The sequence below is a fragment of the Clytia hemisphaerica genome, unplaced genomic scaffold (assembly GCF_902728285.1).
Source record: "Clytia hemisphaerica strain Z4C2 unplaced genomic scaffold, Clytia hemisphaerica genome assembly, whole genome shotgun sequence".
In the NCBI taxonomy this organism is placed as follows: domain Eukaryota; kingdom Metazoa; phylum Cnidaria; class Hydrozoa; order Leptothecata; family Clytiidae; genus Clytia; species Clytia hemisphaerica.
Window position 1 is genome coordinate 792,217 of NW_027104420.1, and position 21,467 is coordinate 813,683.

The 21,467-nt window shown below is 35.2% G+C and overlaps 1 protein-coding gene across 1 annotated transcript; it reads left to right on the forward strand.

Moving 5' to 3' along the window:
- The first annotated feature begins 639 nt into the window (after positions 1–639).
- On the forward strand, positions 640–20,857 carry LOC136820304 (electron transfer flavoprotein-ubiquinone oxidoreductase, mitochondrial-like). The gene is made up of 14 exons (XM_067076502.1): positions 640–758; positions 6,549–6,659; positions 7,078–7,230; positions 7,461–7,537; positions 7,662–7,743; positions 7,920–8,038; positions 8,356–8,433; positions 8,780–8,926; positions 9,930–9,995; positions 10,487–10,558; positions 15,887–15,937; positions 19,146–19,238; positions 19,490–19,658; positions 19,972–20,857. Exons 1-14 carry the CDS (start codon positions 722–724, stop codon positions 20,538–20,540), a joined length of 1,824 nt encoding a protein of 607 aa, XP_066932603.1. The 5' UTR covers positions 640–721; the 3' UTR covers positions 20,541–20,857.
- Positions 20,858–21,467: the final 610 nt, after the last annotated feature.

Below are 21,467 nucleotides of genomic sequence, written 5' to 3' on the forward strand. Positions count from 1 at the left end.
AAAGATAAAATTTATAAAAAAGAAAATGTTGGACTTGGAGGCCTTGGAGAGTATTGAACTCTTAAAGAAATCGCTAAAGAGTTTAAATAGCCATGAATATTGAAACCTGATTTTTTGTTTAAATCCACAGAAAATCAATGTTCTCATTCGACGAACTAAGGGTGAATTGGCCCAAGACCCAGGCCCAGGGGAATAGACTTCTAATAACTTCTAATACGCTTCGAATAACTGAAAGTTCGAATAACCACGAGTGTTTCCCGAGTGTTTTTGCCTGAGTTGGGGGTAAGCAGATCCAAGGGGAACGCCATCTCACTTCGAATAACCAAATCATTCGAATAAAGTGCAGGTAGGTTCGACGGGGAATAACCGGGAGTCTACTGTATGACCTGTATCGACTGTATTCCATCCATCCATTCTTTCATTCAATCCAAAATGCGAAAGTTAAAATTTGCGCGCGCGTGCTCCTTTGCCCGCGTGACATTGTAAAGATTTTACGAGTTCTAAGCTAACTTTAAGACCCTGTGCACACCTAAACTGATCAGACTGAGTCAATAATATAGTTTTAATATAGTTAAAACTGGGAGCAGTGAAAACAGGGTTTTATTAACGAATGCATCGCAAAATCGCAAATCGATCAAAGTCCAAAGTAAAGTTCTATCTTATGTAACCAGTCACTTTTCTGGCTTATGGCCATATTTCTTTCCAATTATAATAGATTTCAATGATGTTTCTTTCAAGAACTAAAACAGCAGTATCAAGTAAGTTTCAAGAATTTACTATGAATATCTTTTAGCTACGCACTGTGAAGTTGGGTAGCTTGCATCAGTGGAGGCTAACTTGCAAAGCCATCAAATGACTGACCAATAATCAAAGCAGCAAAATTTCAAAACAAGTGAACTACGCAGCTCCGCTCACAGCTCCACTGAACCATTTTTTTTTTATTTAACTTTGTATTTTAATGACTAGACAGGTCATTCATTTGAGGGCTATGCATGTTAGCCTCCACTGTAGCCTGGGCGGGAATCAAGCGTTAAAGTTTTAAACTTTTTCCACACCACACCAACTCTTCATACAAAAATTACGGGAAACGCATATTTGGACTTTGTACCCTATGCTGCACTCAAGCACTTGGGCTAAAATCACGCAAAGGCGGGACAAAAATCAGTTTTTTGAAGTTTGCAAAAAAACGCCACATAGAAGATCTTTCAAATTCAGTATGTGAATAGAGCAGTAAAAAATACAACTTTTCTATTTTTCCTTTTTTTTGCAAAAGTTCTAGGAATGAAAATAAAGGGATAATGATAATTGAATACTATCCATTGATGATCCGCGGCACTATCGTAAAGCTAGAATAGCGACTCCAGAAGTCATGCAACTTTCGTTGACGTCAAACCAAATGTTTCATTTTTCCGTGAACTTTGAACCCTTCGAACTTTTTTTCTATGTATGCTAAAGCGTTCCAGTTTTTACTAAATGAAAGCCCGTGATCTTAGCTTTCCAGCGGTATATAACACTGTGGACACGGCGGGCTAGACTGCAAATTGGTAAAATGCCGAACGTTTTGCAACATTTTGAAAATTGTTTGCCGACGGGAGAAAAAAGATTTCCAACTATCGATGAACAAATGTGTCTGGAAACGGAGGAAAATGTATTTGAAGGCTGAAACTTTGTATGTTTATCAGAAAAAGGGTGAGGAATTCAAAAATCACAATCGCTAATTCTAATTCTTTCATTTTCATGTAGTTTTTTTCACTTTTTTGCTTCTTTTGCATGGGAATGTCCCAAAAAAAAGTTTTTATTTCTGCCGAAACGGATTTTCTTTTCATTTGGGGTTTCTCCTTTCAGAAAAACTTATTCTTTATTCATAAGTTTTTGTTCCTCCATTTCCAGAGGCCCCTTGAAAATGGGTTCTACCACCTTTTTTGACACATTTCAACCTTTTCCAAGCTAATTTTCTTCAAAAACAAAAATAAAACAATGCAATGTCTTCTTTTTTCAAAAAAAGATATATCTTTCATTATTTTGATAAATATACTAAATATTTTACAAATATTTTTATAAAATAATATTCTAACACCATCAAATAATTCTCCTTCCAAATTTCAGGTCTCTAGCTACACTAGAAAAAGAGATATGCAAAATTGAAGAAGCATGACTGGAAAATTTCTTTTTTTTCTTTTTTGACACATTTTTCGAATTTTTCCAAGCTATTTTCCTAACCTTTTTTTTGACATTTTTAGTCAAATTTTTGACACTAAAATTTGAATATATTTACAACCACTTATCCTCTGGAGGCCTATGACTCCTAATTTTCTTTCTTTTTCAAAGCTCTACAAGATAGGATAGGTTTTGAAAAAAAAATTAAAATTTGAAAAATCTTCTGGAGTTGCTAGCTAGAATCGCTTCGCGCACTCTTCGCTTGAGAAAATGATTGACAGATTGAAGTTTTCCATCCCCGCGGTGCGCGCTGCGCGGGAGCTCAGGCCCTCTGCGAGAGTTCTCGGCTCAATCCTCGGACCGCGCTAAAATGGTAGACTGACCTGTGATAGATCATTTCGATGGAAGTTGTTGGAATGTTTACAAGGCTCTTGACAGAATATTGTTTGTTTTATTGTCAATGATGACAGTGCCGTTATAAATTTTGTTAGATCTGACAAATTGATGTTTGTAAGTGCACTTTATAGTTTTGATTCCCATTGAAGAATCATATTCTGGTTTTCATGTTATTAGATGCTGTTTTAGAGCTTTAGAGCTACACTGCCACAGTCTAGTTTATGATATTTTTGCTGCTTGTTTAACCCTTGGCACAGGTAACTCGCCTGCAGGGAGATTGTTCCATGCAATAATGCAGGTTCGACCTGATTGGCCACCTTTTTTCAAAGAGGCCACCCTGTTTAATAACCAGTCCGGAAAGAAGATAATATTTACGCCAGAGATTTTGGCATAGCCTTTGTAAGCCTAGGAAATCCAAAGTCTGCGCCAGAGATATCCTTACTTTCCAGATTGGTTGAATAATTATGTAGTCCAGCAGAAAAACAATGATAAAACCATGCATAATTATTACAATATGCATGATCAATATGGCTCTATCATTTATTATGGCTGGACTACATAATTATTCAACAACACAACAGGACGTCCTCTTTGAAAAAAGGTCTATTTCGATGCTCGCGCATACTGTAATTTATGGAAAAAACTGACTCTGCAGAAAAAAGAAAAACAAATGAAAATGAAAACAAATTCATTTCGAAACAAAATGGCTGTTGGCTGGGGAAGTCCAAATACATGTGACTGATGTTTTGATGTGGTTTTTAGTAGTTTTGAAAGTCTTTAGAGCTTGTGAACGAGTTTTTATGATAAGTTTATTATGTGTGTTTGCCTGGGTTTCCAAAGTTCAGAAAGTCTGTCAACAAGGGTTCACACACAGACTGTTTATAACATTCTGTATCAGACTAATCTACCTGCATCAAGCTCTACCGTGAGTGGTCCTAAATTCAACAGTCCTGCCTAATTCCGATCCCCAAAATAACTGTTATGAAAAAAATTCTATGTTTACAAACATTCCCTCTCCAAGTTGAACGATAAACTATTGCAAGAACTCTCAAAACAAAACATCTAACAAGATTGCTATAATGTGAAGATGTCAATTAATGTAATTTTAAAAAGTGTGAATTGATGCTGCTACGTACATTGTTGTCATTTATGACGTTGTACATATTTCAATAAAAAATTATGTTTTGTATAAGAAGAAATTATTGTTATTTGGTCTAATTGGTTCAATGTATCAAATCTCTCAGTTTTGTTGACACTTTGGTATCTTCATTGCGTCACAGCGAAAGGTTTGTTTTTATTTTAGTTTGTATCTTTGAAAGACCCCATCGGATTTAGGCAGCGCTGTCGGATTTAGGACCACTCACGGTATAATCTTAGAACTTTGTGAGATGCTAGGTTCTTTTTGTTTTTATAAGCTTGGATTCCCAGGCTACCTCCACTGATGCAAGTTACCCAAACTACCAAAAAATGAAATACACCGTTTAGGAGTCTCGCTTATCTCCACCGTAAAAACGGTAGGTAAAAATGCGCACTTATACTGTGGAAGGTTAGAGGAATGTAAAGATTGTCGATTTTTTTCTTTCCTTTAAAGAGAATGTTTTGATCTAGATATTTGAACATGATATCAATGATAATTTTATGGATCTCTCCTGACACAGAGGTGCCAACTCTCACGCATTGGGCATGAGACTCACGCATTCCAACATTGTCTTACGCAATTTTTCTAAAGTTTGATTTCTCACGCATTTTTGACAATTGAAAAAAGTTTCCCAGATTTTCTGATTTTCAGAAAAAACTTTTCCCCGATTTTTTGATTTTCGGAAAAAGTTTCCCCAGTTTTCCAATTTTCAGAAAATTTTTTCCCAGATTTCTGATTTTTGGAAAAATTTTTCCCAGATTCTGATCTTTTGGAAAATCAGAAAAATCGGACTAAGATTTCGGATTTTCGTTCGTAATTTATATCTTACGCAAATTAATGAGCATCTCAAGTTGGCAGGTCTGCCTGACAGGCTAGCTCTAAAGCTCTAAAACAGCATCTAATAACATGAAAACCAAAATATGATTCTTCAATGGGAATCGAAACTATTAAGTGCACTTACAAACATCAGATCTAACAAAATTAATAACGGCACTGTCATCATTGACAATTTTAGAACAAAGGATTTTCTGTCAAAAGTCTTGTAAACATTCCAACAACTTCCATCAAAATGATCTGTCACAGCTGAGTCTACCATTTTTAACACGCGCGAAGCGATTCTTGCTTTACGATATTGCCGCGGATCATCAGTGAATAGTATTCAATTATCATCTGCTAACTAAATTATGTGGCGTTTTTTTGCAAACTTCAAAAAACTAATTTGTGTCCTGCTTTTGCGAGACATTAGCTTAAGTGCTAGTGTGCAGCATAGGGTACAAAGTCCAGATATGTGTTTCCCGTAATTTTTGTATGAAGAATTAACTGTAGGTCTATACTGCCTAAAAATTTTACAAAAATTCATCAAGAGGAAAAGAAGTTATGATTAAAAGGAGTTTTTTACCTACCATTTCTCTGCTAGGTTTCCTTACGAGGACCCAAATTTTGCCTGCCGTTTTTTTTACGGGAAAGAGCGGTCGCTAAAATCAAAACAATGGAAATTGTTTGGACGCGTGCGCAGTCGACACTACTAAACAGTGTATTGCAGCTGTTTCTAGGTCCAGATTAGCTAACCAACAGAGGCCAGTTTCAAAAGTCAAGGAAATCCTTCTAATTGCACGCTTAACCTCCTTGGCTTAGTGCAATACCGTAAGTTGGTCCCCCCTTAGAAAATCATTATAAATGAAACAATTGTACAAGAGTCATAATTAGGTTAGATGATTTTTGTTGAATATAGACTTCTATTTACAAAGGAAAAAGTTACTTGTTTAAAAAAGAAAGCTAATTTAGTTTAAAGGTCGGTCGGTCGGTCGGCCGGTCGTAAAAATTTTCGGGTTTTCTTCTTCTCGTCCAACCTCCATCATCCATTTTTGATGTGTATTTTTGAAGGAAACTGCCAGCCAGCCAGCAGCCAAAACAACGGCGTGTTATGGGTGGTTTCAAATTATAACCTTTGAACCCTGTGACCTCCGACCCAAAATGGCGCATGTAATGATAAACAAAGTCAAAAGGTTGCAAATGCGCTAGAAATAGCTCGCAAAAAATCGGCAATACTAAAATTTTTTAACAAAGGAAACGTCATTGACAGAAAAAGTACGACAAATTTACTGACTCACCGACTCAATTTTACTCAATTTTCGAGTGTCGGTCGGGCGACGCGAAACAAAGATATTTGTGATTGCCACCCTATAAAAACAGAAAACTTTTAAAAGTAATTTTACCATAGCTACTGTAGGATGGGCACTTAAAGTTTTAAAATGATCTAAAGTAATTGTAGGCTCATTTGAAAGCCCTCACATTCAGATATTTTTCCTCTAGAGTTTTACAAAAATTCTTAAAGAGTATTGTCAAAATTCAGGAAAAATTGTTGCAGTTCTTCCACAAATACATTTAATTTGTTTTTCTTTTTCCTTCCACTCGGCATACAGACCTGCCAACTTGAGATGTCCATTTTGCATGAGATAAAAAATTCCAAGTGAAATCTGAAATCTTAGCCCAGTTTTCCAATTATCCAGAATCAGAAATCATAGAAATTTTCTTCTGAAAGTCAGAAAATCAGGGAAACTTCTTTCCAAAAACCGGGATATTGGGGAAAACATAGTTTTTCGGAAATCGGAAAATCAGGGAGACCTTTTTGCCAAAATTAGGGAAATCAGAGAGATTTTTTTCAAAAATCGAAAAATGCGTGTGATTGCATGAGAAATCAAGTTTTCCAATAATTGTGTGAGACAATGTTGAAATGCACGCTATATGCGTGATATTTGGCAGGTCTGGGCATATCACTAATACTTGTGTTTTTTCAGATTCTTTAAAGATGCACAAGCTTTATACTAAGTGAGCTTGATTGCTTATTTTGTTGTAGGAATTTCTAGAGTAGTCAAGCATGCAAGAGCAATCTCAGGGTCGGTTATAAACAATCAAATCACAACACATTACACCATCAAATCAAGAGAAAATGATGAACGATGGGCTGGTATGTTAATTTAAATTCTTGTATTTTTGGCAAGCATTTTTGTGACCTCACTCTGAGGCAACATGAGTGTTAAAATTAATTGAATACAATCTTTCCAAATTCCATTATGGACCTCCTCTAAACATCTCTGTCACCTGCCATAGTGTAAATAGTTTATTTAAAAGAAAAATTTTCATCAGGAAAAAGGGTATTCATAAGAGGGAAATTTGCCAAATTTTCAACTAATTTTCCCTTTTTTAAAGGCATATTTTAATGTGTGATATTTGATTGGTAAGCAATCAAAGAAGTATCAGTATTTTCAAACTTGAAAAACTAATATGGTGGATATTTGTCAAGAAACCCTTGGTTTTAGACTGCTTTCAGTACATGTTTTATACCTAAATTGTATTATTTTAACAAGTTTCTACAACTTTAATAGATGTTGATATGGACAGATTTGCCGATGAGACTGATGTTCTCATTGTTGGAGGAGGGCCAGCTGGCATGACAACTGCAATCAAACTCAAACAACTAGCTGCAGAACAGGATATAGACCTCAAAGTCACTGTGGTTGAAAAGGCTTCCGAAATTGGTATGAAATAACTTACCCCTTTCAACTAGGTTACCAAATTTGCATGGACGCCTTAATAAGTAGTAGATGATCCCATCAAATATTGCTGGATGATTAAGACCAGCACTTCATAAAATACCTTAAGGGAACTAATTTTCAAGGGAACTTATTTTTCTTGCTTATATTATGCATACCTTATACAAAATGTAAATTTTCCTTTTTCTCGTAAAAATACAACTTTTTTTTTTTAGGTGGACATACCTTATCTGGTGCTTGTATTGAAACAAAAGCCTTGGATGAGCTTTTTTCTGACTGGAAAGAACGTGATGTAAGTCTGCAAATAATGTTTCAACAAAATTGAATCCATTATTAGAAACTTTGTTTTGATGAGCTCGATTTCGTTATACTTGTCTTTATCAAGCATTCAAATTACTTTATTGTTTCTTTTTCAGGCTCCACTTCATACTGAAGTTACTGGTGATAAAATGTATTATTTGACGGAAAGCAAAGGGATCAATATTCCAGTTTTTAAAGGTAACCTGCCATATTGTTATTTGCTTTAGATTTGGTTTGATTGTTTAGAGAAGTACTTAGCCTTGTATTTTAAGTGATAAAACAACATAAAATTTTCTCAAAGTTCACCTGGACTTTTTTGAGATTGTTGAGAAAACTTTCATTTTCTTGAAATATAACTTTATCTGTTTCTTTAGGTTTGCCAATGTACAACCATGGCAATTATTTAGTACGTCTTGGAAATTTTGTTCAATGGCTTGGTGAACAAGCTGAACAAATGGATGTTGAAATTTACCCTGGTATCGCTGCTAGTGAGGTATTTTTTAATCAAAAAGAAGTTCTATCTAAACTTTTTTTTATCAATCAAACTTGGGTGTTTATAATCTTCCTGTTCTAGATTTTTTATTCTCGTCACAGACAAATTCTTTTCACTGTTTATTTTTAAACCTATCTTTTGTAAAAAAGGATAATTTCTTTTAAAATCTTCTTCTCAAATATCATTGGCATCGAAAGCATTTACTAATGGGCTAATTTGATTTGAATATTTTTTGTGAAAATGAAAAAGAGGAGTGGAATTGATTTTTAGTATGATCAGCCATTATCTTTCCATTATTTTTATCGTTGTTGTTATAGGTTTTGTACCATGAAGACGGAAGTGTCAAAGGGATTGCAACTGCAGATGTTGGTATTGCTAGAGATGGTTCACCTAAGGTATGCCAAACTAATCCCTATATCTAAAATCAATGTCTTCCAGATTTTACGGATATGAGTCTTTTGTGATTCCAGTCAGCCGAGGACGACTCAAAGCTAGGAGTCCCTTTTTGCTTTTTGATAATTGTCTATCAAAAAGGGGAGGGAATGCCACTTTTTTCCCTTGATTTCTCCACCTAACTTTGATCAATCTTTTTAATTGCCAGGCATTAAGTATAAGGGCATCCTTGGTAAGACATAGCTGCTGCATGGAGTTTGACATCCAACTTCCCTTGGCATACGCCGTTCACAAATTTACAAGTATATAAACAATTTTGCAGTATGAAATCTATGATTTCCTTTCCAGGATACTTTTGAAAGAGGTATGGAACTTCACGCCAAGGTCACCGTATTTGCAGAAGGATGTCATGGTCATTTGGCGAAACAAATCTTCAACAAGTTCAATTTACGTGAGAATTCTTGCCAACAAACCTATGGCATAGGTATAAAAGAGGTGAGAAATCCTATCGGAATTCTGTCAGATAAATTACGATTGGTGCCACTTTCTCTAAACGTCTATTCAATTATTGGATATAAGAGAATTTTGAACTTTAAGTGGGATACTGATAGCCTTTGAGTGTTTGATTACGAGACTTTCTTTACTACATTCTTCATTTCATGATTCCTCGCTCTGTGTGATTTTATTGAAATGAATGCAATTTAATGGAATCGCTTTAACTTTCAAACTAGTCACATGCGGTTTGGTTCCTGTATCAGTTTTTAGTAGCAATATCAGAATAAATAAAAATAAAAATATCAATCAAATGAGGTGAAATCATATTCAAAGAGTGCTCGATAAAACCAACCAGGATTAGAGCTTCTTTAGTTCTGTAGTTCTGTAGTTTCCATACGTACTTTGAAAATTCACCCTCGTCGTCCTCCCCAGACGCAATAACATTTCACCCCTGTTATCCTGGAAAGTCATCGATCACGCAAAACCCTATTCAAATGGGGGCAAATCGTGCAACCTTTGTATGACCGAAAAGTGCCACATAATTACTTCCAAAGACAAACTTATAAACAAAAGAACCGAACTAATCTCCACGTGCCGTCATATATATGAGCAAATTCTTTTTAAAAAACTTTAAAGACGTCCCTCCGGACACATTTGATGTCCCTCGTGACAATTCATAGTTTTACGATTTTATCACTTCTTACCACTTTTTTACGACTTTTTAATCAGCATTTTACAAATTTTGTAACATATGTTTTCATACAGCTTTTTAATTTTTTAGTTACATCTGATGATTGCTTAGAGCATGAAACTCCGAGTTATGGATTTTTAAATTTTTTGGTTTTGAAATATATTTTTGATTAAAAATAAAAATATGAATGAGTTTTGGCCATGCCCTTATGCCAGAGCTTTTTAGATCATTGCTAAAGCCCTACTTTTTTTCTTTTTGGGGTCATGATTTACGATTCTTTACATTTTATAATTTAATATCTTTACATTTCAGTTATGGGAAATCGACCCTGATAAACATCAACCTGGGTTAGTTATTCACACAGCTGGTTGGCCTCTGGTACGTATATTTATCGTAATTCTTTTAAACCCTGAAAACATTCTCTAACAATAATGTTGTATAGTGTTTGTAGCCCTATGCGTACGTTGAAATTATTTTCTTTTTTTTTTACTAAAATTCAAAAAGATAAATTAGATAAAAAAGTCTCGAATATTTAGGCAAAAAGACGTCAAGGTTATCTCAAGACCGTTAGCGTTAGAAGGCCAAAAACAGGCCAATAATTTTAAGCCATCTTACTGTGCATTTAATCGGCTTTCCTAAACGATTATAAAAAAATGAGAGGAAAGTAAGGTCACACTTCTATATTATACTTATTTGTGCTTTCGGTAGATCTAGTAGAAGACGGAAAATTATTCAAAGTGTCTAAAATTAGTTGGTTTCACAGCTACCTTAATTTCAAGGCTTAAACAAACACATCAATTTTCTGACACGTGGGTATAACAGACATTATTTTCAAGGGCTTTTTCGAGTATATTTCTTTTCATTTTCAGCCTAGTGATACTTACGGTGGCTCGTTCTTATATCATTTGGATGAAGGCCCTCTTGTCTCGGCCGGTTTTGTAGTAAGTTATTTCACTATTCTCAAGTTTACAAGACATGAACTATTGAAATACTACCATTATTCTTCCTTATGCACGTGCCTCATCAAAAACAAATAACGGGCGAAGTTATGTTATTTCTTGGTGACATTGATGATTTTCGAAAAAAAGAAACTTTGTAAAAGTTTTGACGTAGTAGGGGGCCAACCTTTATTATTATCGGTAGCATCTTTCGTGAGACTCAACTGCGTGTGATTGGTTCGAAAGTAGATATGACTTTGAAACTTTTTTGAGAGGGGGCCTGCAAAAAATGGCAAAACTTTTCATGGCAAAAAAACTGATGTTGTGAGCAAAATTCCTAACCCCAAAAATAGGCAAAAAAGTGTCTTTTTTTGGAATTCCTTTTTCATTTTAAAAGGGCCAAGCTAAAACTTTGACGTATAATGTTTTTAAATTGGGTTCATTTGTTCAAAAGATATAAAATAAAAATAAAAAATATGTCAAAAAGTCGCATCAAGTTGAACGCAAATTTACATAAAATAACTCGTGCTCACTATTTTATTGACTGTAGCAACCCAATTAACGATCCAAGTTGATCTATATCGATTTGCAAAAGGAAGACAAAAAATAGCAAACGTTGAATCGACTTAAAAAACCTATAAACACTGAACCATAAGCTATGTATTTTTCACCCGGTAAAATAGACAGAGCATGTATACGAGGTGTATCGTAATCTATGTTATGTCAAATGTCCTTGATATGATGCAAGTATTTTCGCTGGAGACAAAAATTTGAGTATGAATCTCCACCGGGGACGATATTTTGGCCAATTTTTCCAGTAGGGGTCCCAGTGGGTCTGTGGGAAGGGGTGTAAAACTCGTTTCAACGTAGCCTACAAAAGGTTTTTCTCATTTTTCGAAGTTTCAAGTTCAATCAAATGCTACATGCTATTTGTTTCCAATATACACACTGTTTTTGATTCGGTGAAAATTTTAAATTAACCTTTGTCTGTTATTTCGTACGTTCGTCGTTCGTCCGTCTGTCTGTTACCTGTCTGTTTTTCGAGATTGGCTCATTAGTTGTTTTCTGATTTTTGGGACAAAGATGGCAATTCCCAAAACGGACGGAGCCGGATTTTCGAAAATATGAAGGAAAAACCGGCTTTTCGTTATTATTTTTTTCGAGATTTCATCATTAGTTTTTCGGGAAATCTCCGTTTTTGTGCATTTCCATTGGATTTTTTCGTTATTTTTTCAGCCGCTTATTATCTCGATAAAGTAGCATGATTGCCTACTGCCTACTCCTAATTCTGTTTAACTTTTGTTGTTGGAAATAATCGGTTTCGGAAAACTGAAGCAACCGTTTATGTATTTAATTGCCGGGCATTTTTGCTGCCAGCCTAAAAATTGTCGGACTTTTAGAAACTTCCCTTTGTTCACTGACTCGTGATTTTAACCATAGAGGTATAAAGAAAGACAGGAGATGAATTTGTCGGTAATTGGTCGTTAAAGTCTTTTGATTTCTTTTATGTAATAAATTAAAAGAAATTCTAGGCTCGCCCGATGAAATACGACTTTTTAGTAGAACTCAAGTTTGCTCTGAACATTCTTATTATCAGCATCGAAGATTTCCAGCCTTCTAATATACGAGAATAAAATAAAATTTAGCTCCACGAAATAAGTTTGCGTTCAATTTTGTCATCCATTAAATTTTGTTTTGAAAAGATATTTTCTCAAGCCAGAAAATGGAAAGTTCTTTATAAGCACGCACAATTTCAGACCCAATTTGTAGACAAAAAGTCGCTGGAGAATTTTGGAGGAAAGTATTAAGCAATAGAGTTCACCTTGAAGAAAATGTTGATCGAAAAATCTTGTTATTTGATGAAGGATTGCAAAGTTTACAGGCCCTTTTTTAATCCAAATATTTTCTTACACCAATGTCAGAAACAATGAATCTCGTCCCATCTTATTTCCAACACTTAAGTTAGCCAATAATAAGATTTTACCTATCAACAAAAGAGCTCATTAAAAATGCACGATATATGAGATTATGAGCATGCATACATCGTAATATTTTTAATCGTAGGGCGAGCATGGTTACAATAGCATACTTCTCCTGTTTCTTTATACCTCCATGTTTTAACCTTTTTTAGTTCACGTATTCATGATATTCATGATGTAATCTTATGTAATCTTTTCGTTGATTGACACTCCGAATCAAAACATTTGGCCGCCATTATTGGTGGCAAAACAAATACGTTCCCCAGTGTTTTCCAAACAAGGACCCTCGGAAAAAATAAGAAAATATTAATACAGAAGTCCAAATACTCAAAATCAAGGAAAAACCCCTTTCATTGAAATTCTTTAATTATCTGCAATAGATTTCCAAAAGATATTTAATTCTATTATATTACGTCACAAGATATTAAGCTTTCTTTTTCGTAAACCCCCGGTTTCAATACAAAATAGGTTAGCGGGACAATTTTTTTGCCACCAATAATGGCGGCTAAGTTGTTACGTCACATCTATTGTTTAGGCGCAAAGATTACATCATGAATATCATGAATTGATAGAAACCCGTACCCACTCTAGATTTATGGTGTAACATTCTGATTAAAGATGTTTTACCTACATAATTCAAGCCTTTTACTGCGCACGCGTTTGAGATGGTACTGTACACGCGTTTTTGTTGCTGGCTTTTGTGTAACAAATGAGAGACTTTCAGTTAGCGATGATATTTGAAAACAATTGCATTAAATTATTTATGAGATCCTTATTCATTTTTGAAATTTACAAAATTTGCATGTGTAGTCAACAAATGAACCATAATTCCATGTGCGCGTTTCATTGTTACTCACACATGCGTCGCGTAACCTTACAAGTGGACCGTTTTTATTTAATTCGTTTATCTTTTTCATCCGGTATACAGTAATATCATATTCCAGGCACGACGGAAGCTTTTTATATCTGGTACGGCGAATGAGGAAATTTAAGCGATTTTATAGCGATTTGACCGACGAAGAGGAAAACTTCGGGTATTTTTGTGAAAATCTGGTACGGCGGCCGCCGTACCTGCCGTACCTGTTGCGTGGTGCCTGTATTCTGAGAATTTTTAGATTGCTGAATCGCATGGAAATAAGAAAATCATGATTACAGTGTTCCTCAGTATGCAACAGTATAGGTTGTGTGTTTTATAGAGTACTTCTAAGTCATTGTGGGCTGCGCTTTACACGTTTTTTTTTTAAGAAACTAGTTTTACCAATCAGTCTCAATATTTCTTAAGAAATCGGTCTTTTTTGAGCCTTAAATGTTTCTTACATGTTTCTCAACTTTTTGACATAATCAGCCTCATGTTTCTTAAATGTTGCTCCTTTAAAAAAAAAACGAATCAAAAAATGTTTTTTTTTCTCATTCTCAGCCTCAGCATTTTTCTTAGATGTTTCTTAGTTTTTAGGCATTCTGAGCCTCGTGTTTCTTAAAAGTGTGTTTCTTAAAGTCTATTTATCTTGACAGATTTATAGCAAATCATGTTCCGCTGTTCATGCATACAATATGATCAAAATTCAGTTGCTAGGCATATTTTTTATCAGTTTTCTAAAAAAAGAAATGTATGACAATTCCCTGAATTTAACTCGATACTATAAAGTTTAACAAATGTATTTTAACAATGTTATTCTATTATCACGTTTATAAATAAAACGTTTTTTATATAACATTTCATGTTCTATTAGAGTAATATGACGCAATAGCGTCTTTAGCCTAGCAAGCTAGGCGACTAATTCAGACATAGTAGAAAGAAAACAAATTTTAGTCAATCAAAATCCCGTAACAATAATCGTATTATCATTTAACACCTATACTACTGTATTACACTCATTATAAACGACTCCAGTCTAAATAACGCGTGACGATGCAGTGCCGTAGGAAGTATTTTCATATTGGGGGGGGGCTGAAGTTTAATGACACAGCGAGGGCCAACCATTGTTTGGCCCGAGGAGGGGAATTTTGAAAATTTGAGCTCTAGATTGCTTAAAAATACACTCAAAACATGCACATAAAAGACAATTATGACAAATTAAAAAAGAAAAACTTTGCATTTTGCAAAATAACCATTTTTGAAAAAATTGGGGGGCATATCAGTTTCTACCCTTTGTAAGTTTTATGATTACTTTTTACCATCTGGAAAAATGAAAAAATAATTTCCTTAGACACCCTGGAAATTCCTCTACAATCATGTACAAAACATTTGAGACAAAGGGGATTTCCCTGCGAAACTTTAAACACCGCAAATAACTTTTAAGCGCGTTAAACTAAAGTTTTAACTCTAAGTACGTCTTTGAAACTCTGAGTTTTAACATGAGACTTAAGACTTGGGACCTTGGGATCTCAGGATGTAAAAGCTGAAATTTGGATTTAAAATGTGGAGTGCCCCAATCTTCATCCTATGACTCGATTATGTTCTTAGATTTTCGCGAAAATTTATCCCTTTATGTTTTTATAAAATTGTTCTTATAAAGCAAGCGTGAGTGCCGATGCCGGACTAATGAGTGTTATAAAAATCATCATGTAATGAAATGTTCTCCGGGAGAATACCTACCCATATAAAGGTATTGGGTCAGAGATAAATTTCAAGGATTCAGTCTATGAAGGGTTACATAGATACAGAGCCAAAGTTGTCTCTCCAAGGGCTTAGTTGGAAATATGAAAGTTCGTGAGCATTTCTTGATAAGTATTAGATCCAAGCTGCACATTTGCTCCTGTTAGTAAAAGTTTTCAGATGTAGCTTTCATGTTATTCAAATCTCCTGTAGTGATCAATATTTAGTGATGGATAGAAAATAAAAGAAAATAATAGCTGTTCTCAGCGAAATCTTATTCGCGTGCGCTGAAATTTATGAACAGCACGCAACGTATCTTTTGTATACAATTTAAACGAGGCCCACTGTGCTCTTTGTACTGCCATCTTGCTCACGTTCCGCCAAGGGAATCTCAAGATAACTGGTCCTCTCTTCGGGCTCTGTATATACGCAATATAATCAAAAGGGAGCTTTCAGAATATAGAGTTCAGATCTGTTTTCCCCTCTTTTTCCCTCTTTTAGTTTATTCCCAGTTAAAAAAAGCCATTCAAAAAGCGATATACTACAAAAATATTGATTATATACCTCAAAGCCTCAGGTTTCAAAAATTACATTAAAAATACTGATACTATGTTCCTTTTCAGGCTTTAAGTTAACAAGCCCCAGGCGTATTAAGGACATAAGCGTGAAAGATTTAGAAGTAGCTGAAGATCGCACAAAATATACTGGTTCTTTTAATCTGTTTATAATCTGTTAATCTCCATCTTTACTCTTCAGGTTGGTTTGGATTACAAGAACCCCTATTTGAGTCCTTTCCAAGAGTTCCAGGTAAACTTTCTCATTTTTTGGAACGTCTCAATGAATTATATATTTAAGAAGGAAAATTACGTTGGGATAAAATGCATAACGCGATATTTTATTCAATAACATCTTTTTAACGAGGAAAGGCTTGGGAAAATATAACAGCGTAGGATTTAAAGAATATTAGACTTTTTTGCTGAGTACGCATTATTTTCACAGAGTCTTGAGATTTTAAACCTAAATATCTCAACCCCGGGGGGGGGGGCAGTCAGGCAAATTGACCGACGGGTATGTGCGGCGGTTTAGGGTATGTTTTTCAAAATATCAGAAATGCACTGTAAGGGTGGACTTTTGATAAATGCACTGTAAGGGTGGAAATTTCAGCAAATCTGGGAAAAATTGCAAATTTTTGCTCGAAAATGTTGATTTTTTTTGCTCTAAAAGAGTTTAAAATTTGAAAAAATGCGCTGTAAGGGTATGAATTTCACCGATTTTTTTCTGCACTGTAAGGGTGCGATTCTAAAAGCCAATTTTTTCGCCGCACATACCCACTGCCCCCCCCCCCGGGATCTCAACATGTAGAAAATGGAGATATAATGGACAATACAATTTCTGATAGCATTCTTTCAGGGCTACAAAATAGTATGATCTAAATCTCTCAAATATTATTTGACGAGGGGGGGGGAATGCCTAAAATGAGCATTTCAGGGTGAAAAATTGATTATTTGACTGCCATTGCATCAAAGTCAAATTTTACCAGAGTGTTCTCCTCGGAGAATCTCCAAAAAAAAACATTAAAAAAATGTGTGCGTCAAGCACCCTCTAAAGTTAAATTACGAGGATTATGAAGTGTTGTGATGCTGATTACATAGTTAGTTATATAACTTAGCTGTATAACGAAACCACAATATTTTGAGAGGATGTTTTTTTGTGTTTTTTTTTGTACCAATTGTTGGTGTGTTTTGCCTTTTAGATTATGTAACTTTTAAAACCGTTTTTAGCACTAAAAATATTTACGTGGTAACAAACACCTAAGAAAAAGGGGGAAAGTGGGAAAATGAGGGTTGTTAAAGTTCCCTTCTATTTCATTTTTTTCTCTTTCACTTTGAAGACAAAATTCATACAATCTTCCATTCATCCCCCTTTACATTTAATCCCCGAGGGAGAGGGCTTGACGCCTGACGGAGACGAAATGTCGACACTGGCAGATACAAAATACGACACTCACCCACCCTGAATAGGAAAAGTGGTGAGAGTTGACCCTGTCTGATAAACCTTTCAAACATTTGTGTGTTGAACGGTGAAAAAGAATGCGGGCATTACCCGGGGGTACTTAGGTAAAAATGGGTGCTTGGTATATGCGTGCCTTAAGGATCGGGGATTTTAACCTTAAAAAGTTTACCTACGGGTTGCAGGAACCAAAAATTTTTAGGTTATTTTCTCTAAGGGTCACCTTTTCAGCAAAAAACAGTCTCTCAAGGGTAATGGGTCGGATATCAAGCATTAAATAGACCACCGATGATCAACGGCACGTCCTCGTACCCTATTCTGCCAGGCATGTTCACCCTTGTTCGATTGGGATGTTATCTATACAGTTGTTTTTCTCTTTCCCGAGTGTTTTACCCCTTTTTTAGTTCACGTTTTTAATGATCAAAGGATAGATCCTATGGTAGAGAAAAAGGGGATATCGTCTCTCTTAGTTTTGAGTTTAATATAAAGATGAATGAAAGCGACAACATGTTGATATTTTTTAAATCGATTTATTCAAACGTTTCGTCAGCCTTTCCAACCAACATCATCAAGGAAAATGACTTTAGTTATAGTCTTGAGTTGTTTCTCTTTTTGTGTATATGGCGCTACAAATTTCCGATATTCTCTACTTTCTCATGGTTGAATCAATGTTCACCTTAGGGTTGAGACCTATGCAATTCCGTTTCGAAAATTGAAAGCTTTTTAGTTACTTATACTTGAATAAATTTACAAGGCATATGCCTTCAGATCACGTTTTTTGATGAATATACAGATGCCTTAGAGAAACGTGACTTCCAGCATGCTATCCTCAGTCTTCTACAACTTTTTTCGAAGGACAAGGTCGATATTTATCGGTTAAATAACCGGTCATCGGTTCTATATGTTATACAAACTACAGATCTTCACAAAATGTAGAAAACCTCTGCACTTACGTAAATACGTATACGCGCACTTACATTACCGAATCTTGGAAACCTCTACAACTAGAATTTGTTCAAAGTTATCCGGCACACCAACACTTACATCACCCAATTCATAATTGTGTAAAAGGAGACATGATTATTGTTTTCATATTTCGATAGAAATCGGCAATTTTGTAATTTTTTAGCTGGATTACCCTACATGTTATTGTCTAAAGAACAGATGATAGGCTAAAGAACCGATGATAGGCTAAAGAACCGATAATAGGCTAAAGAACCGACATTCGCTAATTTGAACATATCCTTGACTGTTAGAGAAGCAGGGAGTTTAGTATTACCTATCTTTTAAATCCCTCTACTCGAATTTCCAGCTCATTTCGATCCTTCCAAAGAATTTAGATTTATAATCTCAAAGGAAAAGTTTCAAAGTTAGGTTACACAGGATTTATAAACTGGTCGATATGAACCTATTTCTACTGAGAAGTCAACCCAAATCTAAAATTCAATAAAACAGCCGTAATGACGGCTGCAAACTCCGGTAATTGTCATTTTTGAATAGCGAACCATTATGCAAACATCTTTATCATGGTCAGCCTTTCTTGAACGTAAAATTTAAAAGAGTATATCCTAGTAAGTGCGAGCGCAAATGCAAATCAAATCGGGAAATCAAACCGGAAAGATCGGGAAATCAAACCGGAAAGATCGGGAAATCGAACCTGACTATCGCGATTGATCGGATTTACGCTCAATTACAAATGAGAAACACTGATTTTAAGAAACTCCTTAACCGGAGTTTAATTATAATTATCATTTTGGAGACCCTTTTTATTGGTAGGTAAACGCCCGTTGAATTGGATTGCTGAAATTAATTTTCACAAATTTTGCTTAAAACCCTCTCTTTGTTGGTATGACGTGGTTGAGAGAAGGGCGCTGTTTGTAAATTTTCTATGAATAAATAGATGGTTGGATGGTGTCTTCAATGGTCCCGAGTAAACCTTCAATTTCTTTGCCTGTAGCTATTACTAAAACCGAGATTTGATGATCGAATTCATTTGTTTTTACAGAGATGGAAAACACATCCAAGTATTCGGGAAACATTTGAAGGTGGCACCAGAATCGCTTATGGCGCCAGAGCTTTGAATGAAGGAGGCTACCAGGTGAGTTGCCTGATCTTGTGATAACTTCTGTAAGGGGTGGAATGGTGGAATGTTCTAACTTGTCAACTGACGGAAAATTTAGTTGTTTTTATTTTATTCAGTAAATGAAATTAAGTAAATAGAGTGTCCGGAATATCGTAAAATCTTTGGGATATCTTTGAAAAGCTTTGGAAAATCATAGGAAAGGGGGTCATTTGTTCAATGTTATGTATTTATTTGTTAATGCTCGTCTTTTATATCCTTCGAACCAGTCATTACCGAAGCTAACGTTCCCCGGAGGATGTGTGATCGGATGCTCAGCTGGATTCATGAACGTGCCAAAGATCAAAGGAACACACGGTGCCATGAAGAGTGGTCTGTTAGCCGCTGAATCAATCTTCGAAGCGTTGTCTGACGAAGTCAACCAAGAGAAAGAATCTGGTTAGTATGGACTCTTGACATATTATATACAAAATCTCTTTCAAATTACTAAAATATTCGAATCATGGAGAGTATTTAATACGATTTCGCGGGGACTATGTTTTTGTTCGGATTAAGAAAGATTTTAATATAGCATAAACACTCTGAATCGTTGATACTCTATTTAGGAAAGGAATTATTTTGTACTAACTAAAAATCTTAGAATAACTTAAGGTCATATAAATAAGGTCCACTAATCTACATTCTGATGCGATCCTGAATAAATAGTTTTTAAGGATTGCAGTCACGAATGTGTCTTTATTTTTTTACACAGGAATTGAACCAAGCACTTACGGACAGCGATTCAAAGATAGTTGGCTACACAAAGAATTGTATTCTGCAAGAAACATTCGCCCGTCTTTCGAAACACCGTTACATTTGTGGGGAACCATGCTCTATACTGGCCTCTTTTATTGGCTCGGTGGTGGTCGTGAGCCATGGACCTTCAAACACGACGGAATCGATGCTGAGAAACTGAAACCAGCGGCAGAATGCACCCCTATTGAGTACCCTAAACCTGATGGCAAGATCACTTTTGATCTACTCTCATCTGTCGCACTAAGCGGCACGAATCATGATCACGACCAACCTGCTCATTTGACTTTGAAAAATGATGACGTTCCTGTTGAACGAAACTTAGGAGTTTTTGATGGGCCTGAAGCACGTTTTTGTCCAGCGGGTGTTTACGAGTACATCGACGATGAAGCAACGGGTGGACGTAAATTACAGATCAACGCTCAAAATTGTGTTCATTGTAAGACATGTGATATTAAATGTCCAAGTCAAAATATCAATTGGGTTGTCCCTGAAAGTGGTGGTGGTCCTGCTTACAGCGGAATGTAAAAAAATACAGAAAAACATTTTTTATAAAAAGACGGCTATAAAAAAATGAAACTTCCAATTCTATGAAGAAGTGGAAGAAGTGATATTGACAAAAAACCAAGGGAAAATTATTTTTTATCCAGTAAAAATATAAAAAATTTTAACGAAAAAATTTACGGCACTTGTACATAATAACATTACATTCTACTTTGTTTTTTTGTTTGTTTTATTTTACCATCCCAAAATATCTTTTTTTAACAGAATTTGAATTTAGAACATGCTTTGTGAGCTAATGATTTGATCCATAAGTGTATAATATAATTTGATATTTTCTATAATTCTTTGGTTTTCTCTTCCTATTCAAGATGGAAAAGCCAAAAATATCCTTGTATTTGAAATTTTCGGGAAAATTGCTGTAGCGCTTTCCTTCGTTTCCCCACGCGGCATTTTTCTAACGACATTTGTAAAAATGAACGACCTGTAACGAGTCGAAAGTCAAATAGAACGAGTCATCCAAGAGACAAAGCCAAAACAACAAATGTTGGCTGGGGTCCATAATATAACGTGTATTCTTTTTCAATCCAAATTATTTTGCGGACAGAGTTATTTGAAAAACGTTATTCTACAACGCTGATTCACTTGCATTTAGTTTTTAAGGTTGAAAACTTTCTGCTAACAAAAAAGAATTATGTTAAAAGCTCTTCCAGTTCTTGAGATATTTCAATTTTTATAGGTAAACGGAACGGAACGGATGAAAACGAGTTCGAGCTTGATAAAATATCAAGGAGAGGTTTTTGGGCTTCAAACAGAGGATTTAAAACGACCATAAACAAGGAAAGAAAATAGCTTTGGAAAACATTTTCTGAAATTCACGAAATTATTAATCCCTAAAAAAGGTAACTTGATTGTGGGTTGGCAATTACTGCGTACATAGCATTTTTTTATAGG